Genomic DNA, 25,442 nt, shown 5'->3' on the forward strand with positions numbered 1-25,442 from the left:
TTAGCTGCAGCTTGTCATGGCTTCTGAGGAGTCTGCTTTGGGGCCTCACATCTCCTGTGAGACAAAACTGTTGAAGGCCACAGAAAAGACCCAGGCCGGAGGGCACAGGATGGGGGGGCCATGGAGCAGCTCTGTGGCGTGGCCACCAGACAACAGAAGCCACTGACCCTGAATCAAATTCAAGCTGCCAGCCAGGGCTTGGTTTCTACCTTTTACTCTTATCTGTGCAAAATGAAAGCAAAAACACAAGTGTTTGTGTGTGTGTGTGTGTGTGTGTGTGTGTGTGTGTGAAAGCTTGCGCGCGGGGGGGGGGGGGGGGGGGGGGGGGGGAAGGGTGAAGGAGGGGCTGGGGGAGGAAGGGGGAAGGGCAGGAGAGGAGGTGAGGAGAGTGAGGGACACACCTGGGCCGGGCAGCACAGCCTTACCTGAGTTGTCTTCCCTTCCGGCTAGTATGTCCGCACCGACCATGGTCCCCACACCCAGCAGACACACAGCCACGGCCACGAAGTGGATGACACGGTACCGTGCATACAGGATGAACCACGAGAGCGCCATCAGCACGGGGATCCCAAAACAGTCCAGGAGCTGTAGAGAAGCCATGCCCATCACCACCCATCAGCACCCGTCAGTGCCCATCAGCACCCATCTGTGGGAGCCCGAGGATCGGTGTGGGCTGAATGCTTATGTCTGCCAGCCCGCTACTGATCATGGAGCTAGTCCAGCACTGACTACAGGACCGGCCCAGCACTGACCAATCATGGGGCCAGCCAGGTACCGATCATGAGGCCAGTCTGGCACTGACCACAGAGCAGCCCAGCACTGACCACAGGGTCAACCCAGCACTGACCACAGAGCCAGCCCAGCACTGACTACGGGGTCAACCCAGCACTGACCACGGGGTCAACCCAGCACTGACCACAGAGCCAGATCAGTACTAATAAAGCCCAGTACCCAACAAGAGACCAGCCTGTGGCTGAGCACAGTGCAGAGATGAAACCATCAGCATCCACGATGACCTCATACGATCTGAACCTCCACCCCATTGTTCACACGAGAACACCCAGGTCCAGCTCACATGGTTCAACGGGGAGAGAAGGCAGCCCTGGCACAGCCCATGGCGCTGACCCCTGCCGCTGCAGGGGCCCCAAGCATGGCCAGTTGCTGAATCCCTGGAATTCTGTCTTGGGAAGGGGGGGTCTGTGCAGCTTTTCTCTGCAGCCCACCAGAGCTCTCCCATTGGCCCAGGAGGCAGGGATTCTGCCAGTCTTTGGTTCTGAGCCTGGGCCCAGGGGAGGCAGGAGGGGTGGGGGTGGAGACAGGCAGTTGGGCTGGGAATCAGGACTAAGTGTGGGTCACTCAGAGAAAACCCCAACACCCCCTCCCTGATATGATGCACTGGGCGGGACAGCAGGGGCTCACAGCAAATGCCCTCAAAAGCATCAAAGCTTCACCTTTGACCCAAGCCCAGGAAGTACCCCTCCCCCTCCAGGCTGCATGAGGGAACTACAAAGGCCAACAAAACAAAACATCACAGCACACCCAAACTCTGCCGCAGAGGGCTCAGCACTCATGCTCCTCCTCTGCCTTTTCCCACCGGCTCTCACCCTCAACAGGCTTATAGAGCGCATCCCAGGGTAAGAAGCTTTCAAGGGGCCTCTCTGAGGGTCCCCCCCTTCCTGTGACTGCCCTCAGACTCCCTCAGGGCCCCTTCATTCTCCGACAAACCCCTAAGCTCCCTCCACTGCTGCCTCTACCCAGGACAGCCCGTGGAGCCCCATGCCCTGCACAGCCCGGGCACCCTGCCTTGTTCCCGCCCATTTCCTAAGTGCTTTATTGAGCCTGCCTGCATAACAAACCTTCGAATGGGTAACAGCCCGTCCCAGAAGACAGCATCCAGCTCTGATGACTTAACAAAGTCTGGGCTACGTTCCTGACCTTACAGAGAAGCGAAGGCGGCTCAGAAAATGATCACAGATGCAAACCAATGCCAATTTGTTCTTTAAAATGAAAAACGAAACAAACAATTCTGGGTGGACGATGAATGGCCATTTCAGGAAGGTCAGACATTTCAGAGTCAGACAATCCAGATCACTCCTTTGTGGGTGTTTTTGGGGGCCTTTTTTGTTTCTTTGTCAACCTGCCATTCACCAGCTCTCCATCCCTAACTCCCCATATTCCTTTTTTTTTTTTTTGGCTTTCTATTTCACACCCGGCAATGCTTAGAGATTACTCCTGGTTCTACACTCAGGAATCACTCCTGGTGGTGTTTGGGTTGGGGGACCATATGGGATGCCGGGGATCAAACCCAGGTCGGTCGTGTGCAAGGCAAACGTCCAAGCCTGCGTGGGTGCCCCCGGCTCAACTAGCCTTGACTCCTGCAACAGCACTGTGTCCAATCCTGAGTCACATGAAGGCCTCGCCCGCATGCGCAGAGGGCTGACCTCGCCATTTCCAAAGTCTTCCTTTTTCATCTTTCAAAACGATAGCTGTGGCCCAGGATCTCCTCAGAACTTTCAAAAATATTTTTTAAATTAAAATTTGGGGGCCAGGCGGGAGATTCCGATGGGGTGATGCACAGGCTTAGGGGACAACAGCTCAGGCTCCCAGTACAGGGTGCCCCCATCACCCAGAAGTAGCCCCTGTTCACCGCCAAGTATGATCCAGAAAATCAAGTGAAATAATAATAGCAGCCGAGGAGGGGCATAAGGGCTGTGGCCCCACAGCACCGCCAGGAGCAGCCCTGGAGCTCTGAGCCAGGAGTTCCCAAACACCACCAGCTATGGTCCAAAAACACTCACAATATGTTCAAATCAAAGCACCCTGAATCAGAGAGCACTGCAGGAGGAGTCCATGAGGATCCTCAGCATGAACTTTGACAAGCAAATGCCTAGATTTTCCCAACAGGCCAGGGTGGAGAAAATTATTTCCAAAAGTACAGGATGGGGCCATAGCAATAGTACAGCGGGGAGGGCACTTGCCTTGCATGCAGCTGACCTGGGTTCAATCCCTGGCATCCTATATGGTCCCCTGAGCACCGCCAGGAATAATTCCTGAGTGCTGAGCCAGGAATAATCCCTGATCATTGACGGGTGTGGCCCAAAAAGAAAAAAAAATTTTTTTTTCTTAAAGTACAGGGTAGGGCCAGGGAGGTAGTTGAAGGGCTGGAGAGCAGAGGCCCTGGGCTCAAATCCCAACACTGCTGAGTATTGCTGGAGCAGCCCTGGGCTCCCTGAGCTGCTGGGAAGGAAACCCCAGCCCCACCCCCCCCTTACAAAAGCACAGGCTCAAATTTCAGCCACCAAAACCCAAATGTGATGACTGGCACAACCTAAAACTCATAATAATCATTAACTGAAGATTAAAGTCTCTGGAAATCTTCATCAAGTGACGAAATTGTGTGGGAGACAGGACGAGAAACTGTGAGGACACAAACTGTAAGGACACGAATGCCATTCGCAACGTGCTGATGCCGCTGGGGACACTTGATTCTATGGGTGGCAAGCTTCATTCTCTAGGAAATCAGGCTTTTACTTTGACAGAGATCATCTGAAATGAGCCCCTTCTGCTCTCTGTCTTAATAAATAGCTGCTATCTCAGCTGGATGGGGGGGAAGGGGGGCAATGGGCTGCGGCCCCCTCAGGGTACATCCACATGCAAGGCCTGCAGACCCCACCCAGAGCCAGTCCCCTCATCTTTGTCTTTGGACTTTTGGAGTCAAAACCCAAGTGACTGGCTGAGAACAATGCTTAACACAAGACCCCAGACAGGGAGGTCGCTCATAAATATGCATTCTGGCCCCAAACTGAGACAAAACAAAACAAAAATGCATTCTGGTAATGAATGCCATTGTGTGAATATTTATTTGCACTGGAAAAAATTCTGTGTCGTGATCTCTGTATATTTTTGCAAGTGAAATAAAGCTAATTTCACCTCCGTTTTCTGATGACCCTGGAATGCAGTACGCAATTTCAGCCTCTTCCGTGTGATGTTGTAAAGCTGAGAAAGTTGTCAGTCGCTATGCTGAGCTGCCCAGCCCTGACCAGAGGCATTAGACAGTGCTGACAGAGAGTCCCTGCTGGAATATGGGTCAGTATGCCACCCAGTCAGAACGACACCAGTTGGGAGAGTGCTTCTATATGGAAACACACACGGGCTGGAGTGATAGTACAGCAGGGAGAGAGCTTGCCTTGCATGCAGCTGGCCTGGGTTCAATTCCCAGCATCCCATAGGGTCCCCCGAGCACCACTAGGTGTGATTCCTGAGTGCAGAGCCAAGAGTAACCCCTGAGCATCGCCGGATGGGACCCAAAACAAAAACAAAACAAAACTAAAAACACAACCTCGCTCTCTCCAGCAAGGAGAAGCCTCCCAAAGGACAAGCTGGTAAGTTCTGTGAGCAACCTCTCCATCCCCAAAGACCCCTTCCATTAGCAACGTGACTTCGGAGAGTTTTTCCTACAAACCCCCACTTCACAGCACACGAGGGTAACCCAGGAAAAAGCACCTTGCCAGCATCACAGAATCAATCGCTAACTAAATATTTACGCTTGTTTTGGTGGAAGCATTTCTAATCTGCTGCCGCAAGAGCAGTGGGGACCGATTAGCTGGCTCTGTTTTCACGAATTGCAGGAAACCTTGCTCATTAGCGCATCTGCTTCTCCAAAGACAGCAGGCACCTGCGTGCAGGTGTGCTTTGAGTGAGCAGCTCTCCCACGAACGGGGTTCGAAAGTCAGAGTCTCCTCCTGGTGCTGCGAATCCAAAGTGGGCCGGGGGCTGGCTCTCACCTACCTGGACGCTGGTGAGCGTCGTATACTGGTACGCCCGGACAATCAGGTAATTGGCTTCCACATCTGCCAAGCCCAGAAGGACATACTTCCACCACTTCCTTTTCAAGATGTACAGAAGGTTTTCGCTGTCTGGTGAAAGAAGCCGGAGTTAGTGCGTGTGGTATCTACATGTTCATTCACTCATTCACATACAAAGACCTGGCAAAGCAAAGGTCTCCTCTGCCTTCCGGCTGCTGTCACCCCAACAGAACCCAAACTCCAGCAGCCAGGCCCCTTTCTAGAGAGATCCAAGCCACGGCCCTGCAGGTCTTTGCTCAATGAAAGCAACACAGGGAAAGTGCTGGAAAGTGGTTGTTATAAAAAAGCAGGACCTGGGGCTGGAGCGATAGCACAGCAGGTAGGGCATTTGCCTTGCATGCAGCTAACATGGCCGACCCAGGTTCGATTCCCAGCATCCCATATGGTTCCCCGAGCACTGCCAGGAGTAATTCCTGAGTGCATGAGCCAGGAGTAACCCCTGAGCATCGCCGGGTGTGACCCAAAAAAAAAAAAAAAGCATAAAAAAGCAGGACCAACAGACATGGGTTTGGGCATCACCTTCCTAACGGATCATCCCGGGAAATGAATCATCCCGGGTAATAAATGAATTACCTTTCTCAGGAATTCCTTGGTTACCTGATCTCTACTCAGGACCTTTACAAGAAGGTCTGTAGGTCATTTTCTGTGCGAGAAATGTGCTTTCAAGTGAAAATTAAGTCCATGATCAGCTTGGGAAAGACTTAGGGACACCATTGAAGAAACACAGCCTACCCCCAGATTCTACTGACTCAAGATAACAGCAAATTGACTTCTTCAGAGAGTCTAGCATGACAGAAGGCTTTAGGGCAAGGAAGACCAAGGAAATAAAGGTGGAGAGAATCAGAACCGGACAATCTTCAAGTACCAGCAGGTACTTCCATCCCATTAGCAACCCCAATGAGGGAGAGAATGGAAGGGCCTTGGCCCCTGGTCTCCCTGATGGCCTGGTCAGTGTTGCCTTCCCGCACCAAAACTCAAGTTCACTCACTGCTTTAGACCCAGCTGTCTGCTGTGGGATTCAGTGATTGTCATACAGAGTCACACAGAGCAGACCCTATACGGGAGGGCCGAGAGCACAAGCTGCTGGGGGTGGGGGTGGGGGGGGGTGATCCCAACCCCCCTGGAACTCCCTCTGTTCCCTCGAGAGCAAGGAGGCAAGTACTGCGTGCCTCAGTTTCCCCATTTGAAAAGTGTTTGTGACAAATCCCTCTGTCAGCATCTGGCACCCACAGTACCCGCACTGGCCTGATTCAGCCCTTCCCAGGACAGCTCGCCCTGACCCTTCTCTTAAACCAGCTGTCATCCCTGGCTCTGGATTTGGCCAGGGTGTTTTGGTTATTAGCTTTGTTATTGTTTTGTGGGGGGAGCATTGGGAGCTATGCAAGGATTGAGCCACTCCCGGGGGTGCTCAGGGGCTCCTCCTGGCACTGATAGCTGTGGGCCCACATTTTGATTTGCTTTTTTTTAATGTCTAGAAATCAAGTATACGATGAAAATAGTGGGCTGGAGGGCCGGAGCGACAGTACAACAGGGAAGGTGCTTGCCTGGCATGCGGCAGACATGGGTTCGAGCCCCTGCATCCCCTATGAGCACTGCCAGGAGTGATCCCTGAATACAGAGCCAGGGTAAGTCCTGAGCAAAGCCAGGTGTGCCTTCCCCCCGCCCCCCCTCCCCACACACAAAATCAAAATAATAACAATAATGGGCTGGAAAGTTCTGGCCCTGGTACCTGGCCGGAAGGCCAGCATCACTGTGTAGACAAGGAAGAGCAGGATGTAGTTGGTGAGGCTCTGCAGCATCGGCGTGTTCACCCGAAACCTCTCAGCCAGGTACTGGCTGGTGATGGCCGTGCCACAGATGCACAGCGACAGCATCTGGCCCAGTGCAATCGTCTTCAGAATGTTCCTGAACAAGACAAGAAAGGAGGAAATGATGACTACTGAGCTGTACATTCAACCTTGCACACATATAACACATGTGCACGCATGCATACACACACACACACACACACACACACACACACACTCCTCAGAACCAATCACAGGGACGTGCCATGGTTCCAGGTAGAACCTGAAATCTCTGCTTCTTTTTTTTCTTTTTTAAGGTTTTTGGGTCATACCCATCGATGCTCAAAGGTTGCTCCTGGCTCTGTGCTCAGGAATCACTCCTGGTGAACTCAGGACACCGTATGGGATGCTGAGGATCAAACCTAGGTCAGCCACATGCCAGCCACATGTCCTCCCCTGTGCTATTGCTCCCAGCCCTCTTTTCTTCATCTATTTGTATGAACCGTCACAGATTCTAGGCCAAAAAAAGAGTTTGTTGGCAAAAAGATCGGGTACAGCCATTACGAGACCATTTTTTCCCAACCATGCCCTGGTCTGTACTCCCAGTCAGATGTGACTCCAAAACAAAACGAAAGCAAGCACAAATCTTTTTAAAAACGTTAAATGAACGGAATCACTTTTAAAAAGTGATTCCATTTCAAAAACTGATTAAAAACCATATTCAGTGGTGGTGGGAAGGTTCAATGGCGGCGGGACTGGTGTTTGAATATTAAATGTTATAAATTATCATCACAAAATCACAGATCACAAATCATCCTGTTAATCGTCAATTGCCTTGAGCAGGCCCCAGTAATGTCTCCTTCATCCTAGCCCTGAGATTATATTCAAGGCTCTTTAGGAGAATGAGACCCATCATTGTTACTGGTATTTGGCATATTGGGTACGCCACGGGGAGTTTGCCAGACTCTGCCATGTGGGCAGGCTACATTCGGTAAATAAATTATCATAAACAATATAAATAAGTAAAAAAAACAATTTTAACTGGGTTTATTAAACATGGCTGATCACTTGCAGCATCTGAACTCAGGGTAAGAGCAAGGCCCCACCCTCGGGTTGCCACCGCCATGGCCTCTTCCCTTGGCACACCCATCTCCGCCCAGGCCTCAGGAGCTGGCCCAAGCCCCCCTCCTTCCCGGGGGTCAAACCCCCCATCACCCAGCCAGCAACCTGGCCGAGAGTTTCTGCAAGCCCCAACAACTAATCGAGAGGCTGAAAACTCAAACTCTGAACACGCTCCAGGTTGTGGGCTCAAAAGCAAAGATAAATCTAAAATAAGTGAGAACAGGCAGGCTAAGAACTAGGCCTGTCCATGGTTGACAAAGTTCCTGGGGTACGTCCACATTTTTGCTCTAAGATGCCCAGTGAGCCGAGTCTGACCACCTTCCACGAGGCACGCAGGACAGGCACAAACGGAGCCTAAAGATTGAAAGTTACGGGAACGAGCTGCTTTTGGCTCCGAGTCACAATGAGCTCATCTATGATGGAAGAGACAGCGGAGAACAAGCACGTTCGTGTGAGTCTGCGTGTGCATGTGTGTGTGTGGGGGGGGGGGGGGGGGGGGTCGGGGTGGGCAGGCTCCACAGTTTGGAGGGTGAACAAAAGGGGAAAGAAAAGCACCCAGATATACACTGAGAGTTGTCAAAACAGCTGCTGCTCCCCTGGCTGCCCACAGACTGTCTGCACTGACCAGCAGGCCCACCACGATCAGGCCCACCTCCCCCTCTCCCCCACGCCGCTTTCCCCCTCCCTGCCCCCCAACATGTAGGAAGCCTCTGGAAGCTGCGTGCATCTCTGCACGGGGCACAGACATCCTGCCTGCTGTGGTGCGTCCAGCAGGACCCCACAGAGCAAACATCAGCACAGGACATGATCAAACTCAGCCAGAGTTTGACTCTGCTCTCTCAGAGAGCAGAGTCCGTGAGTGGCCAGGACCACGGGAGTGCGGGGGACTGAATGAGCGCTCTAACCACATTACCACTGGGAGTTGTGGATGGATGTCAGAACCGAGAAAGGGGAGGGTTAGACGTGCTCCACGCTGGCTTGGCTGGCCCAGGGGCCCTTTCAGGCAATTCTCAGCCGACCCGGCCAACAGAGCAAGGCGAGGGTCCAAAGATGTGGTGCCGGGAGGGCCTGAGTGATGTGGGAGGTGGGGGGGGGGGGGGGTGCTTGGGGAACCACATGGGGTGCCAGGGATCAAAACAAGGTCAGCTGCATGCCAGGCAGGGACCTTAACCCCTGTGCTGTCTCTCTGGCCTGACACATTTTGATTCTTCTTTCCAGCAAAACTACGGTATGTATCTTCCTTATCTGAGTTGCCTAGGCCCAAGGTTTCTTTGTGGAAGTGTCATGGGGACGCTGAGCACAGAATCGGCACGGAAGCCAAGGTTCCCGGCCACCTCTGCTCCCCACCCCATCCTGGCTCCTGACCACCATGGTCTGTGCCCAGCGTCTGTTTGCCTGTTGCTTTTGGGCTTGTTATTCCTTATCACTGTCACTCGGGCAGGTGTTCACACACAACCTGTGGCCTCTGCCTTCCTCCGTGGGGCTAGTGCCACTCACACACCCCCCCCTCCACTTGTCATGGAGGACCCACTTCCCTCCCTTCATCCAGCAGCTGTTCCCGCGGGTGTGTCTCTAAGGTCCATTCCCAAACCCGTGGACTCATGGACTTGTGTATGCGCTTTTCACTGCAGCTGTCTCTCCTTTCTTCTTCAGGCGGGGAGGAAGTTCCCGACCACAGGGACACTGACCTGGGCTGGCACCTATGTGTGCCAGGCTGAAGGGTCGGACATGAGAAACCCCCACCTGCTGGCTGAGACCCCCTTCTCCCCAGAGCTGGTCGGGTGGGGGCACATATGTGAGTCAAACAGGCAAATGAGACACAGCCCTGGATGCCAGCTCTGGCCACCCCCGTTGACAGCTGTTCTCGCCCCCTCTCCCTCCCACCCTGAGACCCCAGCACACGCTCTCTGTCTAAACTCAGAGCTATCCAGGAGTCCCTGGGTGGGCCTGGTGCATTCGGAGCCAGTAGATGTTCCCCAGGATGGAACAGGTAACAGGGAGATCTGCAACACTGCACTGTCCTCCCGTTGTTCATTAATTTGCTACAGTGGACACCAGTAATGTCTCCATTGTGAGACTTGTTGTTACTGTTTTTGGCATATCGAATAGGCCATGGAGAGCTTGCCAGGCTCTGCCATGCAGGCGGGACACTCTCGGTAGCTTGCCAGGCTCTCCGAGAGGGGTGGAGGAATCGAACCCAGGTCAGCCGCATGCAAGGCAAACGCCCTACTTGCTGTGCTATCGAACCAGGCAATAATTAACAACCTTTATTCCCAATCCCACAGACCAGCTATAGGGGAGGGCACAGGCTAGAGTGGGGAGAAGGTGACGGACAGGGACTCAATGCAGGAGAAGCAGCACAAGGAGAAGTTTAACCCAGGCATCACACCACAGTTAGGGAATTGGGAGTATCCCTGGGGACGCATGAGCCATGGAGCACTGCAAGGGGCGAGACAGGAGGGTGGCAGGAAACTCAGTTAACGTAACTGCCTAGAGGGAAGAGTAGGCCTGAGCCAAGGCGAACTGCTCATAATAGAGAAGCAACAATCACAAGTATGGGGGCCTGGCGCCCCCTTGACACTGTCCTTTGCCTTTGAGACAAAGTCTCGGTAGCTCTTTCGCCTCAAGTAGAACCCCCAGATGTATAATCTACAGGGCGGCATTGCCCAGATGGCTCAGGGGGTCCAACATCACTCCACATGCATGCAAGGGGCTGCCTTTGTCCACTGGCTGTGCCACTTTCTGCTGGCCACAGAGGTAACTTGCAGCCTGCAGGCCTCATGCGTGTCTGCAGCTGGAGAAAGCCAGAGGTCCTTCATGTTACAGACTTTCTCTGGAGCGTCACCGTCTGCACCTGAACAGGGAGGTGCTCAGGCAGGGCTCCACAAGCTCACTCCAGCCCCTCCTTTGAGAAACCTCTCCCAAGGGTAGTGGCCAACACTGTCTCCTCCAGGTCACTCACCACAGCAAAACTAAAGAGGAAAGGTCTGGCAGCTGGACAGACAAGGATATGCAGCTGTAGAAAGCAAGACCAGAGCTCCTGTCCACTGCTGAGAGTGCCAGGGGGACCTGGGCCAGCCTGGTGGTGCTTGGGGGACTCCTGGGTGACCCTAGTGATGCTTGAAGGGCCTGTGGTACAGGACTTGAGGTGCAGTGCATGCCATTTCTCCACCCCTATTCCTCTAAACGTTGCTGACAGAACTGAAGCAGGAAGCATTTTCTATCAGAAAAAAATAAATGACTTTTGGGGCTGGAGCAATAGCACAGTGGGTAGAGCATTTGCCTTGCACGCGGCCAACCCAGGTTCGATTCCCAGCATCCCATATGGTCCCCCAAGCAATGCCAGGAATGATTCCTGAGTGCAGAATCAGGAGTAACCCCTGAGCATCACTGAGTGTGACCCAAAAAGAAAAAAAAGACTTTCTATGTGCCCCAAAGTCCTAAAACAATGACCAACCCATAGAACAACCAAGCCTGGAGGTGTCACTCCCCGAGGGAAAGGAGGCAGCTCAGGAATGGTTGGGCCCAGACCTAGAGCAAGAAACATGTGGAATAAGGCAAGAAACTGAGGCCCACCCAACGCAAGAAAGCCACGCAAGAGCTGAGGACAGAGGGCCGAAAAACAAGAACTGTCGCAGCAAAGCCAACACCATGACAGGCCCCGGCCACGAGCTCTGATGCTCCCGACTCTCGGGAAAAGAAAAAGAAACACTATCATTTTATAACCCCTAGTAAAATGACGCAGGCAGGGAATTACTTTCATTCGCTCCTCAGACAACAAAGAGAGAGACCGAGACTGGCAGACATAACCTACCTCTTGTGGCCACACAGTCTCTGTGAACTATTCTCACCTCAGAAGCACAGAATCCAGAGCTTTGAATGGGACCACAACTGGGGAAATGCATATTCTTCTTCTTCTTTTTTTTGGGTCACACCCAGTGGTGATGCTCATGGGTTACACCTGGTTCTGCACTCAGGAATTAGTCCTGGCAGTCCTCGGGTACCATATGGGATGCCAGGTCAAACCCGGTCAGCCACACACAAAGCAAACACCCTACCCGCTGTACTATCGCTCCGCCCCAGAAACGCATATACTGCCTCTCCCTCACATCTAACTGGAGTTGAACATTCCTTTCTCGCAGAGAAGCGGGTAATAAACTAGAGCAGCTTGAGCTCTACCCACCACTTTTAGAATCAAAGAATTCACAGACATATGCATGTCAACAGCAATGCTTGCCAACATCTCAGAACACCATTTATCAGCTGGGGGAGCACTTCAGGGTGAGCACCATAGCTGCAGACCCCTGGCTCCCCCAGCAGTGCCAGGGGCATCCTGACAACCCCCATGCAACACCAAGCCAGATTTGCCAGCATGTAAAAGGACTATTAAAATATAAAAGTACTATTAAAATAATCACTTGATCACTTGACTTCCCATTAATCATCGATTTGCTCGAGCGGGCGCCAGTAACGTCTCCATTTGTCCCTGTCGCGTGCTAGTGTAGCCCAATGGTGTCTGTTTGGTCTAGGAACACGAAGAGCCTCAGACCGATCGTTCATGATCTTGATGAAGAAGGCTGACCATCTGGTAGGTGGGCGGCCACGTGGTCTTTTGACATCCCGTGGAATCCAGTCGGTAACAACTCTAGTCCAGCGGTCATCTCTAAATCTCATTTGTGACCAGCCCATCTGATTTTTGACACCTTGGCAAACGAGACAGTGTCCCTGATTCTTGATCGTTGACAGAGGTTGGAACTCCGAATTCTTTCTCTCATTTGAGTGAAACGTGATATTCCAAGCATAGCTCTTTCTATTCTTCTTTGGGAGACCCGAATAGCATTCTCATCCTGTTTGCGTAGGGCCCAGGTCTCTGAGGCGTCTGTATTATTTTAGTGGAGGCGTAAAATAATACTATTTGAAATGTTTTGTTTTGTATTTGTTAACCCCTGTGCATCGCCGTGTGTGACCCAAAAAACAATACAAAATAAATATTCCACTACCTCCACTACCCAGCCACCGCCACACTCCAGGACACTTTCCAGACCCGCGTGGCCACTCTGGCCGAGACTCACACACGACTGAAGCCCCACTGAACAAGATAAGCGGAACTCTGAGACCTTGGACTCCAGGCTCAATGGACCCAGGGACAGAGATTCTCTGCTTGCTCCCACCAACCACAGGTGACGAAGGGATTAAAATCGGGAGCCCCACCCTACCCTGCCCTGTCTGCTTCCACCAACCACCAGAGACTCAGGGATTAGATTGTGCACAGAAGACCCACCCTACCCCTACCAGGACCAGATAAATACTTCACTGGCAGACCTCCACTACCTCCACTACCTCCACTACCCAGCCGCCGCCACACTCCAGGACGCTTTCCAGATCCGCGGAAAATACATCTGTATTTGTTTTGTTTTGTTTTTTGGGTCACACCCGACGATGCGCAGGGGTTACTCCTGGCTCTGCAGTCAGGAATTACTCCTGGCTCAGGGGACCATATGGAATGCTGGGAATCGAACCCGGGTCGGCCACGTGCAAGATAAGCGCCCTACCCACTGTGCTATCACTCCAAATCCTTCTGTAAACTTTTGCTTTAACTTGATGTCAAATTTAGAGGAAACTCTAAACATAGAGCTGCATCCAGCCAGGGACTGGCCCCAAGGGCTGGCCCCAGGCTCTGCATATAGGAGCTTTGGGCTCCAATTGCTCTGGATGTGGGTGCCCCCAAAAAGAAGCACTTAGGCATAGAGGCTCACATCACCACAGGCTCTTAAAACCTGCCCCTTCGCATGGGGGGGAGAGGGGAGCGACAGGACAGCAGGGAAGGAGCTTGCCTTGCCACAGCACTGACCCAGGTTCAAGCCTCGGCACTGCCAGGAGTGATCCCTGAGCACAGAGCCAGGAGCATGCCCCAAGCACCATCCAACGTGCCCACCCCGCCTCAAAATGTAATTTAGAAAAGTTCCAAAATACTTACAAATATGCAATTCCTAGAACAATAATAAGAGGTTTATAATGGAGGTTAAACTGAGACTACTTTTACTACATAAAATAATGTATTCCACCCTGGATATGCATTTGGTTTCCAAATACACTGGAGGCTCCTACAAGGCAAAAGCCACAGCACAGTCATCGACATTTCTCCAGTACGCAAATCGATACAAGGAGGCTGACGGCCACAACTGCAGAAACGCCACCAGAGAGACCTCACTGAAGCCTCTGCCAAGTGCCAGGAGTGGGGATTCACCAGAGTAGAAGAAACGATTCCAGAGCGGGACTTGGACGTGGATCAACCCCAAACCATCAGAAAGCACTCAACTTCGAAATGAAAATAGACCAGGGCCGGATATAGCTCGGTGGGAAAGCACAAGTCTCTCATTAAAAAAGGGAGGGTGGGAAGAAGAAGGAAGGAAGGAAGGAAGGAAGGAAGGAAGGAAGGAAGGAAGGAAGGAAGGAAGGAAGGCAGGCAGGCAGGCAGGCAGGCAGGCTGCAATGCATACTAAAATGGGGCAGATGCTAACGGTCTCCGCCAGGCAATACAGTTGTAGACAGAGAATGCTGATAACTTGCCCGTTTTCTCTGATCTTCCAGTACACCAGCAGCTGCCCCCTCCCATCCATCCATAAACAAGTCAGGCTCCTCAGGGGGAAGGCAGATGTCAGGAGTAGAGTGCAGGGAGAGGGGAACAGAGCATATTTTCTCCTTGGGCCAATGTACCAAGCTCTAGGGCTTGCATCTCTGCAGGGGGCTCGGGTGGTCTCGCCGTGGCAGCCGCTTACCATCACGATTGGTTTCAACTAGAAACATGAATTGGAACAGCAGGAACCACTTTACCTAACGCCTGGTCACCCCCCAAATAAAATGACTGTGATGTTTCCAGACACAAATGACTAGAAAATTCCACAGACGAAGAATAATTCAAAGATTCTGATGCACATCTTCTTACCCATAATGCTAGACTCGGGTTCCTAAAATTTTCCCTCAAACCACCTCATGAAGGAATGAAGCAAGCTTTTCTCAAAACTGCCCTGTAAGTCATACCTAACACCATTACACTTCTTACATTTATGACTATAATACAGAGGTGAAGTCAGTGAAGCCTTTTGTCCTCACAATGCAGAGCTGCTAGCCTGGACAGGGCGGGAAATACCCTCACCCTGCGTGTTTTAGAACCTTCGAGTAGAAGCCAAGAATAGAAGAAAGCTGGGTCTGTCTAGAACCAGCTGGGAGCCCAGTGGACCCTATCGGGGTTCTTTCGTCCTCACTCAAGCATGTGACTGACGACTGCATTTGGCAGTTGTAAATATTTCCAACCAACATGAACTTCAACCTCTGGGTCTTCTCAATTCAGCTAATTCCTGGAACCGCTGATTGTATTCTGGGTTTGCGGACAAGAAAGGGCTAAAGTCAAAAGATCCTGTGCCCGGGTAAGACACGCATGGCTTGATGGACAGAGGGATGGATCAGGTGACTGAACCTTAAAGGAGAAACAGAATGTGGAAGAACCAGAGAACATTTCTCCTGCTGTCGTCATCTGCCCCTTGATACCCAGATTTCTAACAGCCAGGGGTCTACTTCCCAAGTCTAGGTTCTTTTTTGTGGGGGGCCTCACCCGGCGATGCTCAGGAGTTACCCCTGGCTCTGCACTCAGGAATTACTCCTGGCGGTGCTCAGAGGACCATATGGGATGCTGGGAATCAAACCCGGGTCGGCCGCGTGAAAGGCAAACGCCCTACCCTCTGTGCTATTGCTCCAGCCCCCCAAGTCTAGGTTCTTTTTTGAAAGCCCTTGGCCAGGGAAAAGTTCACAGGAAGCACAAGGAATAACTCCGCCTTTGGGCCCGGGTGCTAAGCTGAATCCCCAGCTCTCCTACCCTCCTCCGTTTGCCCCCAAACTTCCTCATGTCCTGCTTGGTCACAAATCCAGGGCTCCAAATTGCTGACAAAGCTCCCTGGGTTTGCCAGAGGGGCATCCATCACCATCAAGCATGATTTATTTATCGCATCCATGCTAATGGAGCCCATCAGAATACCTGACTTTATGTCTTTTCATCGTGCCCTGCTATTTAGAAAACCTTCCTAGACCCGATCTGATTTGATTTTTGATCCATTCTACAAGGGAGTTACAGATGAAGAGCTGAGACGGAGGATGGGGACAGCCGTGGTGATATCCGAAAGCAGACTCAGAAGCCAGACATACCCGCTGGCCCTGCAGTCGCTCTTGCCTTTTTTGGATAAGGGCCACCCCTAAAGGTGCTCTTGCCTGGGCAGTGCCATACTCAGGGACCACCAGAGACCCGCCAGGTATGGGGTCTGCCACTTGTGCTAGCCCGAGACACTTCCTCCTACGCGACTGTTCGAGCCCCTGCGAATTCACAATACACCCCTCCTTTTTGTCCCACTTCACTGTTATTTGGTAAAAATGGATAAAGGTTCAAAGACAGCTTGGGTGATGCTAATGACAACTCTTTCTCTTTAGGGGTGGTGGTGAGGGTAGGGTCACATCCTGTGATAATCAGAGTTTGCTCCCAGGCGGCTCCTCAGGACCATGAGGAGGCAGGGATGAATCATGCACCCCCAAGGCAGTTCCCTCCATCTCCCAAGTCCCAAAAGCTGATTCTTTCCATGAACTACCTGACCTTGAATCTGCCCATTAAATATTATTGCAGTGTCACAGGCATCCGGCATTTTATAGCAGATATGCCAATTTCCGCCAGCCTCCAGGGAGAGTGGCTGGCGGGTGAGAATTCGGGTGCCTCATACTGGGAATGCTCCATGCGACTGTCTCCTGACACATTTCAGTCAGTTCAATAAACATCGTCCGGCCCAAGGGCTCGAGAACTCGCTTTCTGGACAGGTCCAAATGCCTACTGAGCGGAAGTGGCCCCTGAGTATTACCAGGTGTGTCCCACAAACTCCAAAATTAAATTTAAAAGAGGACAGGGCGCCCCGGAGGGGGGGGGGTGAGACCCCTCCCGCCCTAAGGGACCCAGCCCCAGCAGCCAGAAACCTCCAGAACTCAATTGCCACCATGCTCAAGGCCACTCTCCAAACACTTGGGCTGACCCTCACCCACGAGTGAACCTATTCCTGAACCCTATGCATATTCCAAGAATACTGCACCACATCTGATGGGCTTCAAAGTAGGAGGCAACCAATCTTAGAGGGAAATTCTTTTTTTTACTGGGCGATAGCACAGCGGTAGGGCGTTTGTCCTACAAGCGGCCAACATGGCCAACCCGATTTCAATTCCTCCACCTCTCTCAGAGAGCCCAGCAAGCTATTGAGAGTATCTTGCACGCACTGCAGAGCCTGGAAAGCTACCCGTGACGTATTCGATATGCCAAACACAGTCAGTAACTACAAGTCTCATGATGGAGATGTTACTGGGCCCACTCAAGCAAATTGACGAACAACGGGAGGACTGTGACTGTGACCGTGATGGTTTGCCTTGCGCATGGCCGACCCTGGGTTCGATTCCTCCATCCCTCTCGGAGAGCCCGGCAAGCTACTGAGAGTATCCCGCCCACATAGCAGAGCCTGGCAAGCTTCCCATGGCATATCAGATATGCCAAAAACTGTAACAACAAGTCTCACAATTTGTTGTGAGACATTACTGGTGCCTGCTCGAACAAATCAATGAACAATGGGAGGACAGTGACAGTGATTGATATATATATGTATATATATACATATATATATACACAGTATATATATGCACACAAGGCTAGACCTTAATGGCCCCTGGGTAAAATACAACCATCTTCACACTCTTTCCTCTAAAGATACCTTTTTGTAGCATTTTCAGTGGTATGTCATAACAAGCAATACAAAATATATTATTTCAGTTCTGCTTTGGGGCAGGGGGTGGGGTTCCAGATGGAAACATTCGAAATAGGGTGTTTGGTGTAATCGTGGTGGGATTGGTGTTTGAATATTTAATGCAATCACATATTGTGAACTACTTTATAAAATAAAAATAATTAATTTAAAATAAATAAATTTAAAAGAGGAGGATAAATAAAAATTGAGGTGTATCCCAGTGTTAGTAGAGCACTTGCCCAGCATGGGTGAGGCCTTGGGCTCGATCCCTGACACCACAAACAAAACAACCCCCAAACCAAAAGTGTGCAAAACAGCATGACCAAGTGTGGGGCCCCTGGACCCTGAAACTATGCCAACTGAGAGGAAAGGAAGGGGGGACATCCTGTTTCTATTTCTACCTTTCAGAAAACAAAAACAAAACAATAGGCTAGACTGAGTTGCGGAAAAGTTTCCCTGGCATTTAGGCTTACGACTGTTTGGGGTTTGTTTATTTTATTGCTCACATCTTACTTCCTCGCACCCTGAAGCTGTGTTTATTAGAGCCATTTTTAGAGTCTAAAACGAAATGTCATGAAAATGATGCCTTCAACTGTTCACGCCCTCGCTGTGACTAGCGGACTGTGGAAGGGACAGAATAAGGCTCTGTACATTGGGCCCCATGGGACGAGCCTCCCCTGCAGAGCACTGGGCCTGCAGCTCGGGACTACAGGGGGGGAGGGGGGGAGGAGGGGGCTCGAGGAACCAGGCCATTAAGCCTGAAACTCCTGAACGACTTTTATGCAGACTATCAAAAATTCAGACTAGTCACCCAGGGATTTCTTCTTATATACTATGCCCTGCACAGCCCCTCAGATAGTACATAAAATTCTTGGGAAACATGCAAATGCTCTTATTCTCTCTCATTAAAGGGTAAATTCCTGTAGAAATCTAACATATACAAACTGATTGAATTCCCATACACCTTCAAATGAAGGCATCATATTGCCACATTCAATTTTGGGGAAGGGTACATCCCAGCAGTGTTCAGGGCTGACTCCTGGCTCTGCACTAAAGGATCACTGATGGTGGTGCTCAGGGGACCATATGGGATGCCAGGGATCAAACCCAGGTCAGCTACAGGCAAGGCAAGCGCCCTACGCATTGTACTATTGCTCCAACTCTTAAGTTCATTTTTTTTATTCAAGTTCATAAAATACTATATGAATGAGAGAGAGAAGGAGGAGGAGGAGGAGGAGGAGGAATAGGAGGAGGAGGAGGAGAAGAAGAAGGAGGAGAAGAAGGAGAAGAAGAAGGAGGAGGAGGAGGAAGAGGAGGAAGAAGAGAAGAAGGAGTAGGAAGAGAAGGAGGAGGAGGAGGAGGAGGAGGAAGAGAAGGAGGAGGAGGAGCAGGAAGAGGAGGAGGAGGAGGAGGAGGAGGAGAGGAGGAGGAGGAGAAGGAAGAGGAAAAGTGCCTGCCATAGAAGGAGCTGGGGGAGGAGCGGGAGGGAAACTGGGTTCATTGGTGGTGGGAAATGTACACTGATGAAGGGACAGGGGTTAGAACATTATGGAACATTATCTGATTGAAACCAAATCATGAACAACGTTGTAACTACGTATCTCAGTGTGATTCATTTTTTTTAAAAGGGGGAAAAATAGTATACAATAACATCTATAATCTCTGTATAATGGCAGCACTAATAATTAAATTTGAATTAAACTAGAATTAAAAACTAAATAAGATCCTAAAGGATGAAGTGGGGGAAGGGTCAGAGAGAGAGAGTGCGCGCACAGTGGGGGCGGGTGTATCCCAGCGGTGTACTTAAGGGCTGGGGTACACTGCAGGGCCTGGGGTCCCATCACCCGCACTGTGATCTCTAGGGCTGTGCCCTGAGCACAGAGCCGGAAGTAGCTACCTGAGAACCCCCACATATGGCCCTGAACAAACAAAAATTCTGCAGGCTGTTCTTGCCATTCTACCAGGTTAAGGGCATGGAATAATTGTGAGAAGCGATGCAGTGACAATGTGGCACCTGGCTCCGGAACAGGGCCCCTAAATTCCTACAGCCTTCAGGTCACGGCTGACTTTCCCCATTTTCCAGGTATTTTCTAGGTCTGTCGCAGGTCTGTCGCATTTGCTTCATTAGCTTCCTTGAGTTCTCCCTGGCAGCTCTTTCATACAGAGCCAGTGGTCCCCAGACCCCGTTACATTATTATTATTAGGGCCTCTGGTCCCTGAGAAGTTACATTGTTGCGATCTGTCCTTGCTGCTGATGCTACTGTTACAATCGCAGCTACAATTGCTCCCCACCACAACTATTCAGCCCTAAAAGTATTCTGTGTCCTTAGAAGAGATTAAGTTATGAAATTTACATACAAGTGGTACTACATGGAAAGTATCATGTTAAGCAAAATGAGTCAGAAAGAGCAGGATAGACACAGAAAGATTGCATTCATCTGGGGAACATAAAGCAACAAAAAGGGAGACTAACACCCAGGAATGGCTGAGATTAGTACCAGGAATTTTGCTCCATGAATGGAAGGCCTGCCACACGTTCTAGGTGAAAAGGAAGCTCAGATAGAGAAGAGAGCACCAAATGAAGGGGGTTGTGAGGACCCTCCCAGGGTGGGAGAAGCATGCTAAAAGTAGTCTAGAGACCAAACATGATTGCCACTCAAAGCCTCTCTTGCAAAACACAGTACCCAAAAGAAGAGAGAGAGAACAAGGGGGAATACCCTGCCACAGAGGCAGGACAGGACGGGGGCGGGGGGGGGGGGATGCTGGGACCCGTGGTGATGGATGACGGGCACTGGTGGAGGGATGGGCACTTGATCATTGTATAACTGAAGCCCAAGCACAAAATTTGTAAGCCTATAACTGTACCTCATGGTGTTTCACTAATAAAAAAAGAAAAAAAAAGTATTCTGTGTCCGAGCACTGTGTGAACTACCCAATAAACAGCTCCTGGTCCTGAGGCAGAACCTTCCCAGCAAGTCTGCCATAGATGCTGGGACACCGGGTAAGCCCTCTTACACAGTGGGCCCAGTACCCCCAGAAAAGGGCCCCCCAAAAGGGAAAAAGAGCAACCAAAACCCTGCCTTCTCCATAGCAGCATGGAGGGTGAAGAGAACCGCGTGGCAGAGCCATGCTGAGTGCAGGGACATGTCTCACTGAAACCGTGCAAAACCCTTCTAGGGAAGGCAGGGGGGCAGGAGTGGGGGGCACGGCAGAAGGTTTGCTCCTGCGACAGGTCACGGGGTCACCAGCTGCTTATCCCTCAGCCCCAACAGTGGCCACTGACCGCCATGGCCGTTCGCTTCTAGCATCCACACACAGCGGGTCATTTGCATTAAGGGGGTCCTATTGGTTCTTGGGGAGGGGATCAAGCCTAAGTCGCCACCCAGCTGCAGGCTCTCAAGAGGGAGCCCAGAGCCTCCAGCCAGACTCCCTGCCTCCAAGGCTGGATTCTTGGAACTGGAAAGTACGAAGCCCCCACTCCAATCCCTGAGTCTCTGGACACCCCGCAGAATTGGGGGCTACAGCCTGCGGTGGGGCGGGCGGGGGGGGGGGGGGAGTCAGGCACCAATCTTGGGCAATGTGGCGAGCGTGGCCACTTCCACCAGCATCCTCCCTGGGTTCCAGAGACCCCAGCTGGCTCAAGGCGATGGCACAGTGGTGAAGAAGGCAGCGAAGGGAGGTGTCAGCACTGCTTCCTGTCTGATGACCCTGGCCCACACAAGCCACCGTGACCCACCCACCAAGGGCACACAAGGACAGAGCAGCCCTGGGACAACCCAACGGCCCCAAAGTCCACAGTGCCCACATCCCAACACTGCCTGCCATTGGGGGAAGAATGGATGGGGCAGGCATCTCACTGCTGGTCACCCCCATTCCTGGTCACCCCAACTCCTGGTCACCGCCACTGCTGGTCAACCTGTTTTCTGTGTGTAATTCTGTGTGTGTGTATATGTATGTATTAGTGTATGTATGTGTGAGTGTGTATGTGTGTTTATGTGTATATGTGTGAGTGTGTATGTGTGAGTGTATGTGTGTATGTATATGTGAGTGTGTGTGTGAGTGTGTATGTGTGAATGTGTGTATGTCTAAGTGTGTGTATGTGTGAGTGTGTATATATGTGTGTGCATCTTTGAGTGTGTGTATGTGTGAGTGTCTGTATGTGTGTATGTGTGAGTGTATGTGGGTATGTGAATGTGTGAGTATGTGTATATGTGTGATTGTGTGTATGTGTGTGTGAATGTGTGAGTGTATGTATGAGTGTGTATATGTGTGAGTTGTGTGTATGTGTGAGTGTATGTGTGTATGTGTGAGTGTATGTATGTGTGTGTGAGTGTGGGGGGGGGGTCCTGGGGGGTCAAACTCAGGGCCCTACATGCCAGGCAAACTCCCCAGTCATCTCCTCCTGAACAGTCCAGTTGAACAGTGAAAGTGAGCCTTGCAGGTGGACAGCAGGGGCCTCAATCAGTCGCCAACACCATCAGCAAAGCAAGAGGCAGGAGGTGATGCCAGCTGGAGGCAAGCCCTGCAGCCCACCCTAATCCTGCAGGCCCCCACGACCCAGCAGCGGGACGCCTGTCTCAGCCGACACGTCAACAAACAGGCTGCAGCACCAGAAGGAAGCAGGAGGCTCTGTCTGGCCTAGAAAGCACCAGGAGACTCATCCGGGGAGGGGTCAGGGTGAGACTTCCTGTGAGTCACTTTGGTCACTCAGCACTCGAGATCCCCAGCTCTCCTCCAGAGAAACACCCACCTTACCCAGCCAACTCTGAACAGTGCCCCAACTTCTCAGCTGAATGGCCAGGTGGGCGGAAGAGGTAAAAGAGCTGGGGTTGGAGCCAAAAACCCCCAACTCATCCCAAACTCCACATGCTAGTTTGAAAATCCCTGTGAACCGCATGAAGTAAACTGTTTCATGTTCAAACAATGTGAAAGAGAGCAGGCTTGGGCCGAGGACGTGGCTCAAGTGTAGAGGACTTGGGTTATTTGTGGTCTCCTCAACCACGGCCACACAAGATGGGTTTTTCACAAAAGTGGAAACACGTAAGGATAATGACCATTAATGCCAGGAGATGCAAATAAAAATATTCACTTTTACTTTCATCTGACTCAAAACGTTAAGTACAGCAGGATGAATGAAGTGGTGTCTTCACAGGGAAGAAACAAAGTGAGCATTTAGCGGCACAAAGGGACCCAGGTAAGCAACTTAACATACCAGGAAAATAAAGCTCCCCGGGTTACACAGAGCAGAATATTCTTTTCGTAAGGTAGCACTGTAGCACTGTCCTCCCATTGTTCATCAATTTGCTCAAGCAAACATCTCACAACAAATTGTGAGACTTGTTGTTACTGCTTTTGGCATATCGAATACATCATGGGTAGCTTGCCAGGCTTTGCCGTGTGGGCAAGATACTCTCGGTAGCTTGCCGGGTTCTCCGAGAGGGGCACGGAGGAATCAAACCCAGGTCGGCCGCATGCAAGGCAAACGCCTTACCCGCTGTGCTATCGCTCCAGCCCACAATAATATAATAAAATCATTTCTTTAGAAAGACACAGTGGTATAAAGTTATGTAAAACTGAGAGCAAGAGAATGGAGAAAGGAGAATTCGGGAGAATTTGGGAAGGTGAATATTGTGTTTGGAGAGGAAGTGGACAGCAAGAAAATGTGAATCATCATTAGGAGTCTAGTCCGGGGGCTGGTTGAGTGAATCCCATCATTGACAGTAATATAAGACCGCCTGACTAAAAAAAATTTTAAGAAGAGTTGGAGAGATAGTATAGTGGATAGGGCATATGACTTGCATGCAGCCAGTCTAGGTTTGATCGATCCCCAGCATTCCAGATGGTTCCCTGTGTACCACCAGGAATAATTTATGAGTTCAGAGCGAGGAATAATCACAGGTGTGGCCTCCCTCCGCCACACACACACACACACACACACACACATTAAATTCTCCCCTCCCCCTTCCCCCCCCCCCCCCCCCCCCGGTATTTAGTGAGTTGCCAAAAGATCTGTTTTTATCCCCTTTTGGCAAAGGAGTAGAACAGAGCAGTGAGGTCATATACCAGCCCCTCCCCAGCACTCCTTTCCACACCCCAGCCTCCTTAACAACACAGATGAGTATTTTATAAGAGAAACAATGGGTCTGTTTGGGCACAGGAGGGGACGCTGAAGGGGGTGGAAGGAACCCATGTAGGAGCACACGCTGAGGAGCCACAGGAAGGGTGCTTGCCTTGCACGCAGCCCACCCAGATTAAACCCCTGAGCACCACCGTGATTCCTGAGTGCAGAGCCAAGAAGGAGCCCTGAGCTTCGCCAGATGTGCCCCCACCCACTCAAAGAAGCACATGTGGATTCCCTCCAAGCAACCCCATGCTTGTTTCAAAGAACACATTCCTCTGTCCAGCGCCTGCCAACCAAACAGTCAAAGGCAAGAGATCTCCCCAGCTCCAGCTTCCCAATCTGCCCCCAGAGTGGACCCTGAGGCACCTTCAGGAAACCCAGTTTGCACGGAGTAGGGTTTCTGCCCGTCTTTCAGGGCTGGTCGTCTGCATGCAGAAGAACCAGCTCAGCTCAGCCTCCACCTGGACACCCCAACTCTCCACCCTCACCCTTGTAGGGCTGAGTGAACCACCTGTTTCTAGAAGCGTGTCCCCAGGGCCACAGAGCCCAGAGCTGGGTGCCCGCTCCTGCCCAGGTCATTCTCAGCTCTCATGTGACTTCTCGCCACCTTAGTGACAGCTGCCGGCATCCTTGAGTGGGGCCCAGCATCACCCACTTCCTATGGAGTGACCTGAGTGTGGGGGGCAGGGAGGAAGTGTCCAGGCCTTGGACAAGAGGGATGGAGGGGGATCAGGACTCCTGGAATGTTCTGGAAATGACTGTCCCCTGCCTCCTCCACCTGTAATGAAGGGCCTGGGGGAGGGATCTGGATAAGCTGTGCTGGTCACCTGGGAGGGACAGAGCCCTGGCCTGGGGCGGAGGAGAGAGGGCAGGCAAAGAAACACTTTTAAAGCCACTTTTAAAGCCCTTGTCTCTGGCTCCCAGGCCCACCTCTACGGGGTCCCCAATGGCTTTTGTTTGAGAAAAGCCACAATCAATGCCTCTTTTGTAAACCTCAGCACCCAAAAGGAGAAAGCGAACAAAAGGGAATGCCCTGCCACAGAGGCGGGATGGGATGGGGGATTTGGAGGGGTGGGAGGGATACTGGGATAATTGGTGGTAGAGAATGGGCACTGGTGGAGGGATGGGTACTTGATCATTGTATAACTGAAACCCAAGCACAAAAACTTGTACCTCATGGTGTTTCACTAATAAAAATTAAAAAAAAAAAAAAGAAAAGAAAAGCCACACCCACCTGTGGCACGGCTTATCCTGGCTCTGCACTCAGGAATCACTCCTGGCAGGCTCAGGAAACCATATGGGATGCCGGGGATTGATGTGAGCATCTTTCCTGCTTCACTATCGAGCACAGACCCAACAACACTGAGAACATGAGATCTGAACTACAACCAGGGAGCTCTGAAACCCACCTGTCAAGATGGGATGTGGGGTCAGTGAGCAGGAGCGCGGGGACACTGCAAGGGAAGTCACTAGGATATTGTCTACCTCGGACACATCTACCAATAACTTTGCTGGTGTTGGGATTTCATCTGCCTCAGATGCTTCTATCAATAACTTTGCTGGTGTTGGGATATTGTCTGCCTTGGACGCATCTATCAATAACTTTGCAAATCATGAGTCTTAATTAAATAAAAATATTAAAATAATGATAAAAAGCAATTCCCAAAGTTGGTAGCGAGGGTCTAGCCTGCTTCCCCGCTAACTGTCTTTGAGCTCTAAGAGGCAG

The 25,442-nt window shown here is 51.3% G+C and overlaps 1 protein-coding gene across 1 annotated transcript in view; it reads right to left on the reverse strand.

Moving 5' to 3' along the window:
* The window catches only part of SLC35F2 (solute carrier family 35 member F2), a 36,235-nt gene that overhangs the window by 7,494 nt on the left and 3,299 nt on the right, over nucleotides 1-25,442 (reverse strand). The window contains exons 2-4 of the mRNA XM_056115153.1: nucleotides 6,595-6,770; nucleotides 4,789-4,916; nucleotides 426-585 (exon numbers count right to left, since the gene is read on the reverse strand). Of these exons, the coding sequence (XP_055971128.1) occupies nucleotides 426-585; nucleotides 4,789-4,916; nucleotides 6,595-6,770 (464 nt within the window). The remainder of the gene's footprint in view (nucleotides 1-425; nucleotides 586-4,788; nucleotides 4,917-6,594; nucleotides 6,771-25,442) is intronic.

Source organism: Sorex fumeus, unplaced genomic scaffold (assembly GCF_029834395.1).
Source record: "Sorex fumeus unplaced genomic scaffold, SorFum_2.1 ptg000028l, whole genome shotgun sequence".
Taxonomy (NCBI): Eukaryota; Metazoa; Chordata; class Mammalia; order Eulipotyphla; family Soricidae; genus Sorex; species Sorex fumeus.